At 39.9% G+C, this 17,647-nt stretch overlaps 2 protein-coding genes across 3 annotated transcripts in view; both read right to left on the bottom strand.

The window, feature by feature from the left end:
* LOC113569648 (potassium voltage-gated channel subfamily B member 1-like) overlaps positions 1-16,122 on the bottom strand; it is a 35,013-nt gene extending 18,891 nt beyond the window's left edge. Inside the window, exons 1-2 of one of the 2 annotated variants that reach the window (XM_026997605.2) lie at positions 15,866-16,122; positions 14,259-14,931 (exon numbers count right to left, since the gene is read on the bottom strand). In XM_026997605.2, coding sequence (XP_026853406.2) covers positions 14,259-14,813 — 555 coding nt within the window. In that variant the 5' untranslated portion in view covers positions 14,814-14,931; positions 15,866-16,122. Of the gene's footprint in view, positions 1-14,258; positions 14,932-15,865 lie in introns of those variants that run through there. The other variant, XM_026997606.2, reaches the window with a different exon arrangement.
* Positions 16,123-17,602: 1,480 nt separating this feature from the next.
* LOC113569647 (prostacyclin synthase-like) overlaps positions 17,603-17,647 on the bottom strand; it is an 11,599-nt gene continuing 11,554 nt past the window's right edge. The window contains exon 10 of the mRNA XM_026997604.2: positions 17,603-17,647. This exon is cut by the window's right edge and continues 223 nt beyond it. The gene's annotated coding sequence lies outside the window, so the exon portion shown is untranslated.

Raw genomic sequence — 17,647 nt, forward strand, 5'->3', positions numbered from 1 at the left:
TATTGGACATTGCATAAGGAGGTGGGAGGTTATGTGAGACAGATGGACAGTTGCAAGGGATGGAGCGGAAAAACAATAGGACCAAAACTGTAGAGGAGCGAAAGACTGGAAGAGTGTAGATCAGGAGGTAGACTTGTACCTCTGTCTAGAAGCAGAAGCAGAACTTCTGGCTGATAGTCTCTCTCTTTCTTTCTCTACTTTCATTTCCATTCAGCTTTTCATTTACAATATTGCCAAAAGAATATTAAAACCGCAAGATTGTACATTTACAAAATTACAGAACATAATAATTGCTATATCTTACTAATAATTCCATGAAAAGAACTGTAATTAACATGAAATAATATATGTAGTCAAGATGAGGGGGGAAAAAAAAAGTTAAACAAATATAAAGGTGCTTTCAACCAGGGCTGTGTGTGTGTGTCTGTGTGTGTCTGTGTGTGTGTATGTGTGTGTGTGTGTGTGTGTGTGTGTGTGTGTGTGTGTGTATGTGTGTGTGTGTGTGTGTATGTGTGTGTATGTGTGTGTATGTGTGTGTATGTGTGTGTATGTGTGTGTGTGTGTGTATGTGTGTGTGTGTGTGTGTGTGTGTGTGTGTGTGTGTGTTTGTATGCTCACGTGTTGTGTTCGGGTGGTCTACTCACTGTCTCTCATGTGGTGGCAGGCAGATGTATATCATCCAGCTAAAGTTCTGCTATCTCTATTTTCTCCTAATAGATTGAGCAGTATTAGACACATAGCTACAGTTGGGTGTATCATCTCAAATTTTGTAAAGTAAATTCAATCACTATTTTACCTTTAGTCAGAAAGTGTTGCTTCTACAGTCCTGTCTACAGTCTCAGTATCTGTCTCTGTTCTCTCTGGGCAGCCATGACTTCTTATATCTCATACTGGTGTGCATGGCCAGGCTGTGTTCACAGCATCTGTTCTTTGTCAGCATGGTCCACTGTGAGCAGGTAGTCTGCTACAGTCTGCTATCATTGTAGGGCCAGATAGCAGTGCATTTTGCTTTGTGCCTGTATTTGTGCGCTCCAATGGGTGATGTAGTATTTTGTTTTGAAGTGTTATAATTTGGTTTGGCTTCTCTCTGCTCAGCTCTGCATTGCAAAGCATTAAGAGTGATAGGAGTGAGGGAGACACCTTTTTTTATTAGTCAGTATTTATTCATTTTATGTGTGCTATGTTTTCTTGTGATCTGGCTCTTTTCTGGGAAATGATTGTTATGGTTTGTTTTAGGTGCAGGTTCTGCTGTAGCCCCTGCTCTGTGTTGGACAGGTGAACCAGGCCATCTTTACAGAGTTGTGTAGAGAGAGACCAGTTACTGCAGTGTTCTAAAATGGTGGAAAATTAATTGATATAGCCATGGAATAATGTGATTTTTCTCACTCCGTGCACTTGAGAAAGGTTTATACTGCACTTATTACTTGTGTACCGCAATTTGAAGTCTATGAAACATGCAAATATTTAGTTTTTGTTCTGGTTAACATGTAAGTTATGGTGTATAAATATGATCTGGTGTGTAATGATTTGGTATGAATCCAGTCTGACTTTTATTTAAGTCTCTGTGCTACATAAGGAAATCTATAAGTCTCAAACTAATAACACTACAGCAAACCTTCCAGAACAACGTTCACACAGATGCGCTGTAGTTATTGGGGTCAAACCTATTTCCACTTTTGAAATGGGTGTTAAAAGACCTTGACTTCAGATGTCAGGGACATAATCCACTCAGAATCATACTGAATAGTTTGAGAATGGCCAACTGTGTGCTAATTTAAGATGGCCTCAGGCATGCTTGCTTTTTTTTAGATTTTAGGGGCTATATTTTATGTCTAAGTACCTGCTCAGTAATGGGGGAGTCCAAGGGATTCTTTTAAGTTTTATTGTTGGTATATATATATATATATTTAATTTTACAGTTATATGCCTTTGTAGAGGTATCTCCTTGACGCCTAGCTATGTTCACGCCCCCCCCCCCCCCTCTCTTTCTTTCTCTTTTTATAGAGGTTGTCTAACTAGTCTAACTGCAGTCCCTGGATGTGAGCCATGGTATAGCTGCCCCCACTAAACACTGACTCGGGGGAAACATTCTAAAACCTGTCTGTCCACTCTGCGTGAATTTCCCAGAAGTCTGTTAAAGAGCGGCTTGACCCAAGGCCAGTGAGGTCTTCCTAAGAGTCAAGCATTCCACTGGGACTCCTGGTGCTAAAGCATTAAGAATTACTCAGGGCTGGGTGGGGGGGGGGTAACAGTAGAATTCAACAACTGCTGTAGACGAATTACAGGGCTAAGAGCCAAAGCTCGTGCTGATTACAGAGAGATGGTACACTACCTTACATCAATGCAGTCCAGCTCTCCCTCAGACATAAGCACTTTCTCAGCTATTTCATTAAAACCTGGTGCTCCCTTAGATATCAGGGCTGACCTAAATTAGATTTCTATTAAGGAAAAAAAAAAAACAATCTCTTAGAGCTGAGCTGGACCACTTCCTTACCTACTGTCTGCATTAAAAAGAACAGTCTAGAAATGGGAGCTTCCTGATTAGCACGGGTACATTCCCTGCAGGACCTCAGCTCGCTATGGTAACCATGCAGGATGTGTTAATCGGTGTGTCAGCATGGCCCAGTGCAGCAGCAGCAGTACTGGTGGCCTGGAGCATGCTGGGATAGTAGCAACACCTGAGGTCATTATAGCTTAATAGCCTGATATTTTTCTCTTAGATGGGTCAAAGCAACTGCATGCTGCTGAGTTTACATGCATCATTGCAATGCGTTTTATGTGGAACTGGCTAAATTGCTAGGAGAGCAAACAGATTAATGGCCTTTATCACTGTCCTATATTCCTTGAAAGTGTTGAAGCCATAGCAACCTCTTAAAAGATGTCTGATAAGGTCTGTTTGGTTTGTTTGACTACCAAAATAAGATGTTCTGCCAAGCTGTAAATTATTAATCTTTTTGCATTACCCTGTGGTCTTTTAAGACATATGAATATCAATGAAATGTATTTTACCCAAAGCATGGTTTTAAATAGAACCTGATCCAGATACACCACTTTGCCTGTGCTGACCTAGAAAAGTCTCTCTTTCTCCTCTTTCTCTCGCACCAATCAACTACACTCTTCCTCATACTTATGTTCAGAACCTATTAAGACACACATCTATGGATAGCAGACGTGCTACCATATACAGACCGAAATCACCAACCCCTACACACACTTTACTATCTCAGTTATGGAGATGCACATCATTATCGTAATTAGCATTTGTGTTTGTGTGTGTGTGTGTGTGCTTGTGTGTCTGCCTGCCTTAGGACTTAAGATTCCTTTAGCTAAAATACTATTCACAAAATAATAAAAGTGGGTGATTCTCTATTATTCATTTTTTCCCCATTTTTATATATTTATCCTTTAGTCTAATAGACTATTGTATAAAGTTACTTTGTTCATGTTTTAAACACAACTATTCACACTGTAATTTTGAATGGTCTAGAATATATCGTACTTATTCTGTTAAACTCATCATAAACTGGTTACCATACACTCTGTAAAGAAAGAAAAGGTTGTTTGTCTTTTTCCCCTATTCATGATTCAGGCTTGCTGCCCTATATCCTAAAAGCTGTCCCACTATCAGCATGTGCCTGCAGTAAAAGAATACACAGTGATGGCGCTTATTTAAAAACACTTATGCTGTTAAATAGTGTTACATATTTTACATATGTACACAGGTAAAATGTTTAGGTGAGCATAAATGCTAGTGAACACAATTTAAAATACAATGGAAAACTGCTGAAAAAGTTCCACTCCACAACCCAGTGCCATGGCTCTATTGTCTCCATGGTCACATCTTTATGGCAATAATCAACAAAACACCAGACTCCCCCATCTCTCTCTCTCTCTCTCTCTCTCTCTCTCTCTCTCTCTCACTCACTCACTTCTCTTGCGTCTTGTCTTTGTCTCTCTCTTTTGCTCCTCTTAATCTTTCTCTCCTCTTTCTCTCATCTCTTCTCTCCTCTAACACCCAGTCTGATTCTTGTCCAGCTCTGTGTGCACATGGAATATCTGTTCTCTACAGACATACTTTCCATAAGTTCTTTCATGTATTGTCTCTCTCTCTCTTTCTCTCTCTTCTCTTGATCACTCACTCTCTATGTCTCCTCTTTTCTCTCTTTGGCTTTCCTTCTACTCTCTTCTGTCTCTTTGAAGTTTCTCTCTCCTTGTAGTATCTTTCTCTTTCTTTCTCTTCTCTGTCTTCTCTCTCTGTCCCTCTCTCTATCTCATCCCTCCAGAGGGCTTGGCCTGTCCCCTGGCTCTCTTTCTGTTCCCTGAGGCATGATATCATGGCACCTGTGGTGACTTTCTTACACCGTTCTCTTTAATCAGAGCAGTGACCTCTGGGAAATCATCCAACTGTGAGGCACCCTGATGCGGCGTGACCAAATGATTCAGCTCCTGTCAGTACAAATCACTTACAGCGCAACCCAGATTGGCTGTGCGAGTGTCAGACAGAAAAGTGTGAGTGGGTTGGTGTGTGAGTTTGAGCACAACTACTTTACAAATTATTTTTTATAAGTCTCTGGGGAGTGTGTCTCACTGCAGAGCTGGAAACTATACACAGGTATGCAATATTCCAAGCCTTACTATCATTTTCAGACATATCTCTTACTCTTTCACTACATTCTCCTCATCTCTCTATCTCATTTGTCGCCTTAATATTTTTCTCTCCCTCCACTTCTTTCATTTTTCCTAATCATCAGATCATCATCCTGAATAATAATTACTTCTCCATCCCTCTTGGAACTGGACTCTACTATTCCAGCAGTGCAGTTCTGGTCCTCTAGAGTAGTGTTTCTCAATCTAATTATGGGGATCCACTGCATGGTCCATGCTTTTGTGCTAACCCAGTTCCCACTATGCCTGGACTAAGCATTGAGTGTTCTTAAGGCTTTGGTATAGGCACATTAGGACCTGTATAAGAGTAAAAACATGGACCATCCAGTGGGTCTTGAGAACTGGGATGAGAAACACTGCTCTAGTTAACCCTACTGTAGTGGACTGCTATTGATATTTTAGGGTTAGACTTAAGGTCGTTGCTTTCAAGTGCACATTGTTTGCACTCTGTCCCCAACACTAGCTGCTGCTGCTGGTGGCTTCTCTGTCCTCAGAGTAACTCCCAGAGATGTGGCTCAATAGCTGATTTTCTGTAGGAGATGACTGTGAGGGCACTGACTCAGAAATCCACCCCGACTCTTTCTAACCAATTCCTCCCTCTGGACTAGCAAACATCCGCTTGGTAACATCTTCTGTGGTCCATTGCTATGGCAACCAACATTCTTTCCTATTCTAGGTAGGTGTTGGGGAATGGGTAGCAGGTGAATCGATAGAAGCCACACATGGGTGCCGTATTTGCCCTTTCAACTCCATATACCCCATGGATCAAATAAAGTGTGTATCAGAGGAGCAGAAGGGAACACCCTCTGAACCCAGGAAAGGCCTTTGCCATCTTATAATCCTTTCTGTAGGTGAGCTTATTACCAACTTTGTTTAACCAAGTGTCAGTCAACTGGAAATTGCAACATAATGGTCATGTAGCTATGTGACAGTAGCATAGCTATGCAACTATGACAGTAAGTATATGGCTACATATATTTTTATATCTATTTGCATGTGAGCTCTCTAACAGTGGATATTTTCTTATATATTTATCCTCTAAAATTGTATGCTGATTTTAGTCATTGACATATAGTTTAAAAAAAAAAGATCTCTAATTAAATTCATTTTGTGTCATTCTGAACAAGTTTCATTAATATTACCTGTAGAAAGCTCTTAATATATTTCCACTACTCATACTCACTATTCATTCCACTACTATATTTTGTCATAAATTGTAATATTTGTTTTCATAACCTTACAATGCTATTACTTTTATTTGCCTTGTCTGTGCTATCTCCCATCATGTCTGATTTGCTTGTGATCTTTGTAGGGCTATGCTATGAACAAGCCATGTGTATTTGTTCAATGTTTTCTCTCTGTGTGTTTGTCTAAAACTACACCCAAAGAGGTTTCTCCCATCTGGATAGCCATACGAGTCTTCTATCAATTATCCATCTCTCACCAAACTGTAGTTAATGTCAGCACTGTGTATTCGGGTACAAAAAGTGCTTTGTTGCCGACATTGTCATGACTGTAACGGAGGGTTTTCAAAACAAGCATTTTTCTGAAAAGACCTCTAAACATCTCTCTCATAACACTGTGCAGAGAGATTTACACCATTTCCAGTTTACTTGAAACATTCTTGGTTCCAGATTCAATTCAGTAAGCAACTTATCAGCAAATGACTTTCCATGTCTCATGTGACCAAACAGCCTACTTACAGTCAAGCAGACAGGCTGCAAACCCTATCCAAATTTCTTTGTTACACCAATGTCCCCCTAATGCCTGATGATTTGGTAACTCAACATTGATGGGGTTGGTGCTTTCTAGTACTCCAAGTCCTTGAACTCACCTTAGTCACACTCTTCATTAACTCCAAGATGGGATCTCCAACTCCAGTCTTCCAGCACAGCACAGCTACACCACAACTCTGATTAAATGATTTCACTTAGTTCATAATGCTGGAGCTGAAGCCTGAATGATTGGGCCATTGTGTGTGTCTATAGCTCTTGACTGCACTCATTCATCCAGTTGATCTTTTATTTATCATGCCTGCTGGCTCTTGTAGAGTGGAGTTGGCAGGTGGAGGATGTCTGTGTCAGGTAATTACTGATTGGCCAAAGCCACGCAAAACAGAGCAAGCTACTACATGACAGCTGATTCGCTTTGCCATGGAGCAGTGTTGGCAAAGTCAATAGAGCAATGGACTGTAGAGAGTGAATTCTTGTTTGTCTGCCACACAGGGTTACTGCGTCTGTCAATGTTCTAATTAAAGAATACAATCAAAAGTTTAAATATTATTTAACTTTAGTGTTGGTTTACTCCCATGTGAGGCCCAACCAAACACACGGACCATATAGATCCACCCAGCATCTTGACACTGTTCGGATTCCATCCATTTGATGCACTGCATTTAGCTACTTTCCCAGACAGTCAATCTGGACAGTGGTAGTTACTGCATGTCCATTCCAAAATGGAGTATAGACTGAATCAGGCATCTACCTGATGGTGTGAAGATTCAAGATCTTAGTTGCATCTGTAAGACAATGCTGCATAGCTGGTGGTGGAAGCCTGCACAGATTGATGGAAGCCTGCAGTTACATGGTATAAGGACTCATAACTGAAATGACCAAAATTGGCAAAAAAAATGTAACTGCACCATAAATTGTATCAATAAAATATTAGTATTGTTGGAAGGATTGAAAGGCTTGGTAGCAAAAGTAAAATCTTATGGTTGTATTTCACCATAAGGATGGATGGATGATAGTCTTGAAACAATCACAACTTATAACAAAATGATTTAATTTGGGTTAAAATTAAATGAAATTTATATATATATATATATATATATATATATATGATAAAGGCTTTATTTAAGCTTTATTTAGACCTGTGCTAAAAAAGAAAAAGAACATGCACTTTACTGTCAAATAGTATTCTAGCCTGGACACAGTCCACAGTCCACATGGATAGGATTGGCCTTTGGTTTTAGATGACATGCACAGAGTATGTTAAAAGACACTCTGTTAATTAAACTGTGTCTAGATGTCACCTCACCAATTAATAATGCATCTGCTTTACTGTTGTTACAGTGATATGAGGAAATGAGCAGCAGGCTGATCTAAAAGTGGAACTCTGCGTTCTTATAGGAGATAGCACTATCAGACTATAGCATCAAAGCCCTATATTTCTGCAGTGATTCACATTTAATGGTGGTACATCCTGCTAGTCCAGTGCTCCAGGCTGGATTGCTGTTAAGTGCCAATATTGGCTTGGGAGTGCTAGTGAATGCAATGCTTGGATCAGCCTCTCCAGGGCACAGTGTATGGTTAGAAAGTGTTTCAGGTGTTCTACTCTACTTGGTGTTTTAATGCTAAGTTTTCTGCAGAGTGGAGCAGGTGCAGAGCAATGGAGTAGAAGGGTTGTGGTCTTTTTTCAGTTGTTTTCTGCCTGCTGTTTCACTTGCTGTATCACTTTTTCCCTTCACACCTGCACCACCCCCCCCCCCCCCCCCCCCCCCCGCACACACACCTAGTTATTGGAAAATGATTACAACTCCATTATAATTGAATAAATGCTTAGCCATGGCACTGAGACATGTTTGACTTCTCACCTGCTTAAGGCTCCTCATCACTGGCCTCTTCAGTAAATGCTGTCTTGTAGGGTTATGGCAAAAAATCAAAGACAGTGCTAATAGTTATGATAAAAATGTTGGCATAAGGTTTCTTTAGTTATTACTTCCAGAGAGGGAAAAAATACATAAAAATGTAAAAGATAAAAGGTTAAAAAGGTAAAGACCACACCTGGAAAAAAAGTGGTACACAGTGAAAGACCAAGAACACTTTCCATAGAAGTGTGCTAGGAAGGCATCTGAAATAAGCTGACTTGTGCATGGTGCTGAAGCGCCACAGTAGTGCATGACCACCTGAAGAGAAAGTACCTCCTTTTTTGAATGGCCTAATTATCTGTACCATTCTTTTTCTTAGCCATTGAAAACATTTAGGAACAATGACTGCAGCAAACCCGTGGCTCTTTGCTGCTAAAAAATTAAAAACTACTTGATTTATAAGGTTGTTGTTTTTTCCGATTATGACCTTTCTTAATTGTAACACATTTGTATATGGTGAAAATGGTCCCAGAACAGAAATAATTCTAGGTTACACTTGCACAACAAACTATTGTACTGTTTATGACCACTCCCCATTACAGCCAGACTATGTTGCATCTATCCAATTCACTTCTAGCTGTGAATATTTCCATTTTATCCAGGTCTAAATATGCTAAGGTGTGTATGTATGTGTGCATGTTTGTGTAAATGTTGGAAGAAAATCTCATGAGAGAGGTAGTGTTAGACCTTTTAGTACAAATGCTTCATGGCCCTCCCCTTACAGGAATATGCTAATGAAGGTCACCTATCTCCCTAGCAACCCTGAACAGGTTGGCAGGCTCTAATACCAGAGCTGGTTTTCAGGAAGCCCAATGAGTGAGTTAATTACCCTGAACTGCCGCTCTCAACCAGGCCTCTCAATGGTCTTACTACAATCATTTGAATTTTGGGTAGAGAAATGAATCACACTCTTACAACGATAGTTTTAGAAGGCAAATGTTTCATTTCATGACAGTAGGCCACTGTATCTTCTTGGAAACAGTCTGATGAAAACCACTGTGTACTATAAATGGATTGTTATCAAAGGCAACTACCCAATTTTGGTGAAAGCTGAATAGACTATGGCAGTCATGTTGGAAAATTCACAGAGACACCATTTGCTTTAAACTTACATTCTTTCTGCATCCCAGAGAACTGTACTGAGATCTGTAATAAATTACCTTTATCAATGAGCATTCAGACCACATAAACCCAACCTCACCCACAGGCAGTAGCTAAGAGTGTACATATCCTAATCTTCATGGAATGGAACAGCCTGCCTCCACTGTGGATTCCTCATTGCCAACCTTTGTAGGCTCTGTAAATGGGCATACAGGCTTAAATAGCTTAACATGTGAACTAAACAGTGGCTGCATCACCAACAGCCCAGTCCTGATTCCTGATGCATGCTGACATAGCAGTTGATGTTAATGATAAGCAGTTTCACTAATGGGAGTTTTTAACCTAATAATCAAACAGCATCTGTGCCCAAGAGTCTATAACACTAAGCTCTGTTCATTGTTTAAAAACAAAGCATAGCCTTTCCGTGCTCTCCTTGTCCAATGGCATTGTCTAAATTTAGGGAGTGCCAATTAAAATAGTCTTCTTCCATTCAAGTTCAAAGGCAAGATCAGGGTCGTTAAAGAATCATTCAGAGCAGCCTTGTTCCTTGTGGGTCAACTATCTGACAATGTACATGAATCTTATAGAAAACAGGCACAGATTCAAAACCTCCATTAGAACTCACAGTACATACTGCATGTAACACTAATACCATCACACAGAGTTTATGCAAACAGGCTACACTCTTGATATGTGTTTGTTCGGCCAGGGTCTAGGAGTGGATGGAAAATATAATTCTCTCTGCTGACTGTTTAATTCCATACATCCCTCTATAAAGTGAAACAAATATGAGAGGCAGAGAGTAGGCTGCCCTAAAGATTTTTACAGGACTTATGTCAGCAATGATGGGTGCCAGGTCATATCAACATGAACAGAAGCTATTTCTTCCTTTTCCAACTCTTTTAGGTGGAAATTAAAATGAAGACATAATGCATCTTCAGTTGGTTCTCTCTCTCTCTCTTTCTGTGTGTGTGTGTGTGTGTGTGTGTGTGTGTGTGTGTGTGTGTGTGTGTGTGATTGTGTGAATATTACCAACCACACAGATACTGCCCCTTGAGGTTTTGTGGTCAGTGTGGTATTTTTGTCTTCACTCTGATGCCTGTGGATGGCCTGTCCTTGCGCCATCCAGCTCGGGTTGCATCTTAATGCAACCACCATGAGTTCCACCAGCTGTGGAAATGAGTCAGGCAATTGTGAAGGAAACAGTAAAGGGAAGACTTCCAGCATGACTTGGTCCATAACTGAAGTGTAATTTGTTGATTAAAGGTGAAGGGCACTGATTTTCAACCGCTACTCAATTTGATAACAATCACATAGCCATTTCAAATGATTGAAGCTTTTTTTTTTTTTCCCTGACTCACAGAGAGTTCACATATCAAATGTCAGAATTAGATCAGAAGTCCAATAATTACTAATGTACAAAGACTTGGGCACATAACTCAAAGAATAAGCTTTCACTGTCCCTTGAAATACTACTTTTCTCAGGTCAGCAATGCAGTGGTTTTAGATTCCCGTGTTTGACTTTTAGAGGACAGAGAGTCTTAACTGAGCTCTAGTGGAGTGTGATTGCTTTCCACCACCCCATCGCTGGAAAAGTGTAGGATATCTTTGGGATAAGATGGCACCTTATCTGTGCTAGAAGGTATGAATGAGTCACCTGTGGTTGAATTTTTATTCTCTGCACATATGCATCACTTAATTAAGATTTGCTTTTGCTTTTAGGAAAATGTAAACTCTGCCTTATGCTTCATGTTATGTCCCAATCAAATACCTATTATCCTCTCAAGCCTGGCAGGTAAAACACTTTACTCTGGTTTCAGAGTGGCTATTCACCTTCTGCTGCTCCTCTCATAACAACCAAACTACATCTTGCACAACAAAATATTCATATTTTGCATTAACAATCTCAAACACATTTCTGGGTCTCTTGAACACAATACTCTTCTGAATCTCTCTATAAGATATGACAAGCTAATGTAAATTAATACATAGAACTTACTCCAAGCAAAGGGTACATATTACACAGGCTTTCTGATAGTGAAGAATCTCACCCATGGAGAAGTCTGTCTCCTGTATGTATTTTTGGAGGTGATAACTCTACAGTATTGGGCAGGAGGGTGACAGTGAGAGTTATGGATAGTCCATATTGCACCTTCCCTGGTCTCGGCACAAAGTCAAGCATAATTAATGCACTATTAAAAATTCATCCATGCTGAAAAATGCATGCGGTGGAATCTGTGTAAGGGGTGTGGCACAATTCTAACCCTGCTGACCTGCAATTAAGCACAGAGAAACAAGCTTGCTGCCGCACAGCTGCTGTTAAACCCTCTGCTGACACTTTTATTGTGCAGTCATCCACGGCACCAGCATGAGAGCATGGGACTAAAGGGCTTTTCAGCCCAGACGGTGCAATAAATGGCACCATCTTCTCTTTCATTCATTCTCTCACACTCATTCCCCACTAACTCTCTCTACACTATCAGAGCTTTGAAATTTGCTAGCATGAAGAAGGGAGGCCATCATATAATACATACAAAACTGTCATTGTTTTTAAGATCTCAACACATACAGTACAAATGGGAGCAAGAGAAATACACATGAACAAGAGAAAAAAACTCCTGTATACTTCTGTTCCAGTGAGACCTGCCTAAAAATATATCAAGACTTTTTTTTACACAAAATATCAAAGCTTATTTTACACAACCAAGAAGTTAGAAGCTGATGCCAATCATTTATGCCTCAGATTACGTGTGTAGCTACTGCTTTCTCTGCAGTGAAAGTCGGCTTGGAAAGGCTTTCAGAGTCTGCCGTATGCCTTATGCTCTGCTGAGCTGAGGAAGATGATGCTGGGAGGATGCTGTAGAGGTTGAGGCTCCCTCTGGGGCACAAAGGACAAGTGGAGGTGGGAATATCCAGCAGGGTCACATTAGTCTCACAGGATTTGCACAACTTATCAGACTCTTGCTCACATGCCACGCAGCAGGTTTGCACGAGGCCAATGACTCGTATATTTGAGAAAGGCAGCAGCTCTAGTATGTAGGTGATTGTGAATTATGCTGGTTGATTCGGAAAACGCACACTTTTAAAATCATTTTTGTTTCTTGTTTAAAATTTTTTATCTGTGATTGTCTACAAAATAGTTATTGTCATTCAGAAATGGGATGGTTTACCAAACCTAGATTAAGCCTATCCTTGAACTAAAGTGCAGTGCCAATGGTGAATTACCACTGCAGATTCTTTTTAGTCTGTTTAGGCTTAATCTGTATCTGGGATACCAGCCCTGTATGTTTTATAAGAGCTGGGAGAGGCACCAAAGAGAGTAATACTGATGTAAGAAGAAAAAAACAACTGAAAAGGATGAGTGTGTGATTAAAGATGCTCTCTCTCAACTACTTCTGTCTGTGTCTGAAGTAAGAAAGGCACTGTTTCAGAGACAAACTCTTGAGAAAGCGCATATGACTGAAAAATGTAAAAAAAAAGCCCTCTTTAGGATACCACAGAGAGTCCACTTAAGTAGGTGCACAATGCTCTTCAAACTGAACTGTGTCTCTCTATGATTATAGACACTTCTGTGGCTAAGTGTTACCAAAGAAACCCAGTGCTGAAATATACAATGGAATGCTTCGGTCTAAGTAAGTGCAATAGCAAGAACCATATCTTGTGTTTTTATGTCTCCTACTTCTTCTGGCCAATGGTTCTCCATACTCTACAGCTCTCAAGGGGAACTGTCTGTCACTTGTGGAAGAGTGGAAAATATCCTCCAAAGTCATCTGACAGTGTTGTGATAATCAGCATGTAGATCTGCAGGATGAATATACAATGCAAATCCCTTTCAAGCTAATTGAACTGTGATGTATTTGCCTAATGTGCTACTCACTGGGTATTGCTTGACTGTAGTGTGCACTGCTAATTAGACTTGACAAGCATTTATATTAATGTACATGAATTAGTTATAGGTGTGGCCCCTATTTGCACTTTGCAATTATATGTATGATGAATATGCCTACATTTATTTTTATTATAAAAAAGTTTAATGTAATGAAGTAGTAGTATTACAGATGTAATAGTAATTGTTTAGCAGTGATAAAATTTATTTATTTTTTTTACATTTCTGCAACAGCAAAAATAACTCAGCACTATCAGGTAATGCAGATACTGCGTCACAGTATAATATATTTTCATAGGACTGTAGAAATGGCAGAGGTCTACTCCATTCTGACCTAACAGTCTGTCACTAGTTTAGATAAATGTAGAGTTCAAGAGCATTTGTGGGCTAAAAGCATGTGATTACTGATAATATCAACCCTATCTCCTGCAGTGGAGCTAATGCCATGCACACACCACTGGAGCTCCATTATACAGATTCTGGAGGCCTCTCAGGAACACTCTGGTGCATTACTTTGAATTGATCAGCATAGCGTTTTGCAATTAGCTTGATATGGAAAATGACATGAAAGCACTTACTTAGAACACATAGGATAGAGCAAAGGATATTGGCTCTTCTGGACCACTCCCATGTAATTCAAATTATAGCACTGTCACTTTGCCCTGCTCCAGTTTTATGTAGGTTATTATTACATCTCCATTACTGCACATCTGAAAGATGTCAGGATGCATTCTTTGATAACCCCTTTTTAAAAAGCCCTGTTTTTAAATGTATATACTATGCTGGACCTAGGATATATGACAGAGCTAGGCTCAGTACGTTAGAACACTGGAAACAGCATGCTGGACCATTTAAACAGGTGCATTTATGCAGTGACATATGAAGGGTTTTAGATGGGGAACAAAATGAGGCCATCGGGTGAATCAGAAGCAGGCCAGCTCTCCATGCAGCACTCACCTTTGCTGCGAAGGATGAGTTGGGCTTTTCTAAAAGATCCCAGAGTTTCTTGCGCTTCTCCATGCAGCAGGTATTGTCGAACTCTTCACCCTCCCTCTCCCTCATGGTTTCAGCCTCTCGCTTCAACTCCTCGTTCATCTGCTCTTTCTTCTGGTGGTACCGAGCCTGGCAGCAGGACTCCAGGTAAATTTCATCTATACCCCAGAAGTCCAGTTCTTGGCTGAATGAGAGAGCGCACATTTCCTCCATCATGTGCAACTTTCCCGTACGATAGAAATTCAGAATGGACGTGAAGGCCCCTGGATGTCTGTCAAAGAAGTACTCATTATCGTCCAGGTTATAGTCATCGCATACCTCCATTATGGATTCATGATTGTTGCAGTCTCGTAATTTACCGAGTCTTGTTCGAGGTAGCCGGTCCAGCGTTCTCCATAGCACCTCATGTAGGAGTCCACCAACATTCAGTCTCACCCGGCGGGAGCATGTTTTACTCCGGATAATTTCCACTGGCTCCGGTGGTAGGGAGGTGGTGGAACGAGAGCCAGTTTTAATCATCTCTTATAGTGCTTTCTTTGTAGAGAAGACCAAAAGAGTATTGTTGAACGTGTCTAAGACACAACCTTGGAAGAGAGTTATTGCCTAAATTTGGATCCGTACGCCTTCATTCTTGCATCTGCAAAAAGGGATGAAAGTAAAGTAATCAGAACTTTAGAATCAACATAAAGAGGTAACTAACACACAATGCCAGGTTCTCCATCCACTAATCAGAATGTCTTTGTGATTATAATCATGCAGACAGGTTCTTCCCGCCTCACTGTAGGGTTAAATTGCAGTTAACTTGCCTTTAAATGATCGCTGTCCAGTGCTGAAACCAGCACCCCTAACAAACCATTCATTCTCTTCAGCGTCTCTTCACTTTTTCTGACATTGAACTCAATTTATATGGATTAGCCTAAGCGTGAATCATACAGTCCTTTGAAACAGTGACTGTGTATACCGACTTGACATTTGAAGGTGGTCCTCTGTCCTACTCATCCCTCCTAAAGCTTAACTTAACTAACACAGATAAACAGGTTATATTTATAATTTAAAACAGATTAACTTCTTGGCAAGTCTTTTTGTTGGTCTGGGGATTCGTGTAGTAGTACAATATTTTGTATAGACTATAAGATCAGTTGGACACAAAATGTTACAAGGAATAGCCCATTAAATATAGGCATAACATATATATGGAGAAGTGTGATGTAGTTTGAACAATAGTTTGAATAGCGGGTTTTATATTGTGCATTTTCGCATAGTATTCTGCCAGTACAAAGTGACCCATGTGTTCTTGCTGTTTCTAAAAGTTTACAAAAAATCTTCTTTACAAATTAAGATTTAACATAGGTTGTTTATATCAAAGATCATCGTCCAAAACTGGACATAATGTCCGTAAATATGTGATATTCCTCCAGAGAAACTACAATCCATAACTTCATAAATTACACACCTTTAAACACAGATTTAGATTAATTTGTCACATGTTAATATAAATAGCCAACAAACTATAGAGAATATTGATCTCGTAAATCGCGGTAAACATGCCAACGTGAGACTGCGCTACGTACCCGTGTTTCGTGGGGACAGACTCAAGACAGGAACGCCAACCCTTATGTCGCCTGTGAGATTGTAGTTTATTAGCTACTCTCCTTTCCAAGTGTATTTTTAGCATCATCTTCATGGTATACTCGAACAGATAAACGTTTGCTGCCGATTCGATGGGCCATCCTTCCCTGTTTTTCACAAATCACGAACGTCAACAAGTAGACTATAAGCAGTAAATCCACACGATGTTTGTCGCCTGCTAAGGGAGGTTGTATTTGCGTGACGGTTGGGTGGCAGCTTCGACTGTTCTGCAGAGAGGGCTCCCCTCTTCGGCAGGCTTCTTTCTCTCTTTCTCTCTCTCTCTCTCTCTCTCTCTCTCTCTCTCTCTCTCTCACTCACTCACTCACTCACTCACTCACTCACTCACACATATACACACACACACAAACCAACCCCGATGCCCCTGCACGAATTTGCTATTTGCCGTTAAACATTGGCTAGACTTTTTGAGAAGTTAGTTTCTGGATTTTTTTCTGTGTGTGTGTGTGTGTGTGTGTGTGTGTGTGTGTGTGTGTGTGTGTGTGTGTGTGACCAGCTTGTTCCTATTCATGAATCTTCGAAAGTCATTACAAAGCTTTGTCTTATTGTGGTCTACTGCATAATTTAGGAATAATTTTGTTTCACTCTGTATTTATTATTATCTAGAACTGTGTCTGTTTTAGTTATATGAGTTGTTATAGGCTTGTCGTCGCAGAGCTTCCTTATCAATAGGATGAATAAGATGAGAGTCTGCCATTATATTTAAACATCATTACACATACATAAACATACAGACGTTAAAAACATAACTGCCGCCAGCAATAAGCCATTTAATTTTAATAATCATTGTAATGGCTTTAAAAACTGCATTATTGAATGGACCGCGAATGACCTCGTGTCTTAAATCGTTGAAATATGGGAGACGGTCCCTTTTAACTTCATAACTAGGCCAGTTCCTTTTGCGGTGGAACTGATTACTATTAGCTACTTGTAGATTTGTCACAATGTAATTATATAAAGCCAACGTTTTTACCAGTTTGTGAAATCGTGGCCTCTTAAACAATATTGTAATATGTTCCACAAATTCACATAACACCTGAAAATGAATGCATTTATTTAATGTTTTGCTTTAGTCAGGGCTAGTGCGTATAATGCTGAAATCACAGACAAGACACAAGGAACATTCTTCTGCACTCCATTTTTTTGGAGTCTTCGCCTTCACTTTTCTGCTGTACTAATTCTGGTGTCAACTTGGTCCCTTCATAAAGCTTACCAGGGAACCATTACATGCTGTTGTGTACATTTTTAGGATTAGTTTATTGTACAAGGACGACAGTGACAGAGTGCAGTGGAGAGGCAGTAATATTAGAACCTGCAGCTCTGTGGCCCTTTTTCAAATTTAATGCTTCATGTGGAATCGTAGACCAGCAGCAATTTAGCTATGTGTGAGGTGCTTAGAAATTAGCCGACCTGTCTCAAATATGATATTGGGTTGAAATTCTGTGTTTTTATTGACAATTACACAATATTTTAATGACAAGGGAAATTGCTGCATTTCAGCCATTGTGCCCAGCACCTTAACTCTGTCTAATACAGTTGAAAAAAGTTCTAGTGTTTCAGTAATATTTTCTTCACACAGCATAAACTGTACATTTGTAAATATAAGTAAAACATCTAGCATTGATAAAATATATATATTTAAAGGTACATAATGCAGTATATATATATATTTACATTAATATATACATAGGCATAAACTTGAAAAT

Source organism: Electrophorus electricus, chromosome 3 (genome assembly GCF_013358815.1).
Source record: "Electrophorus electricus isolate fEleEle1 chromosome 3, fEleEle1.pri, whole genome shotgun sequence".
Classification (NCBI taxonomy): Eukaryota; Metazoa; Chordata; class Actinopteri; order Gymnotiformes; family Gymnotidae; genus Electrophorus; species Electrophorus electricus.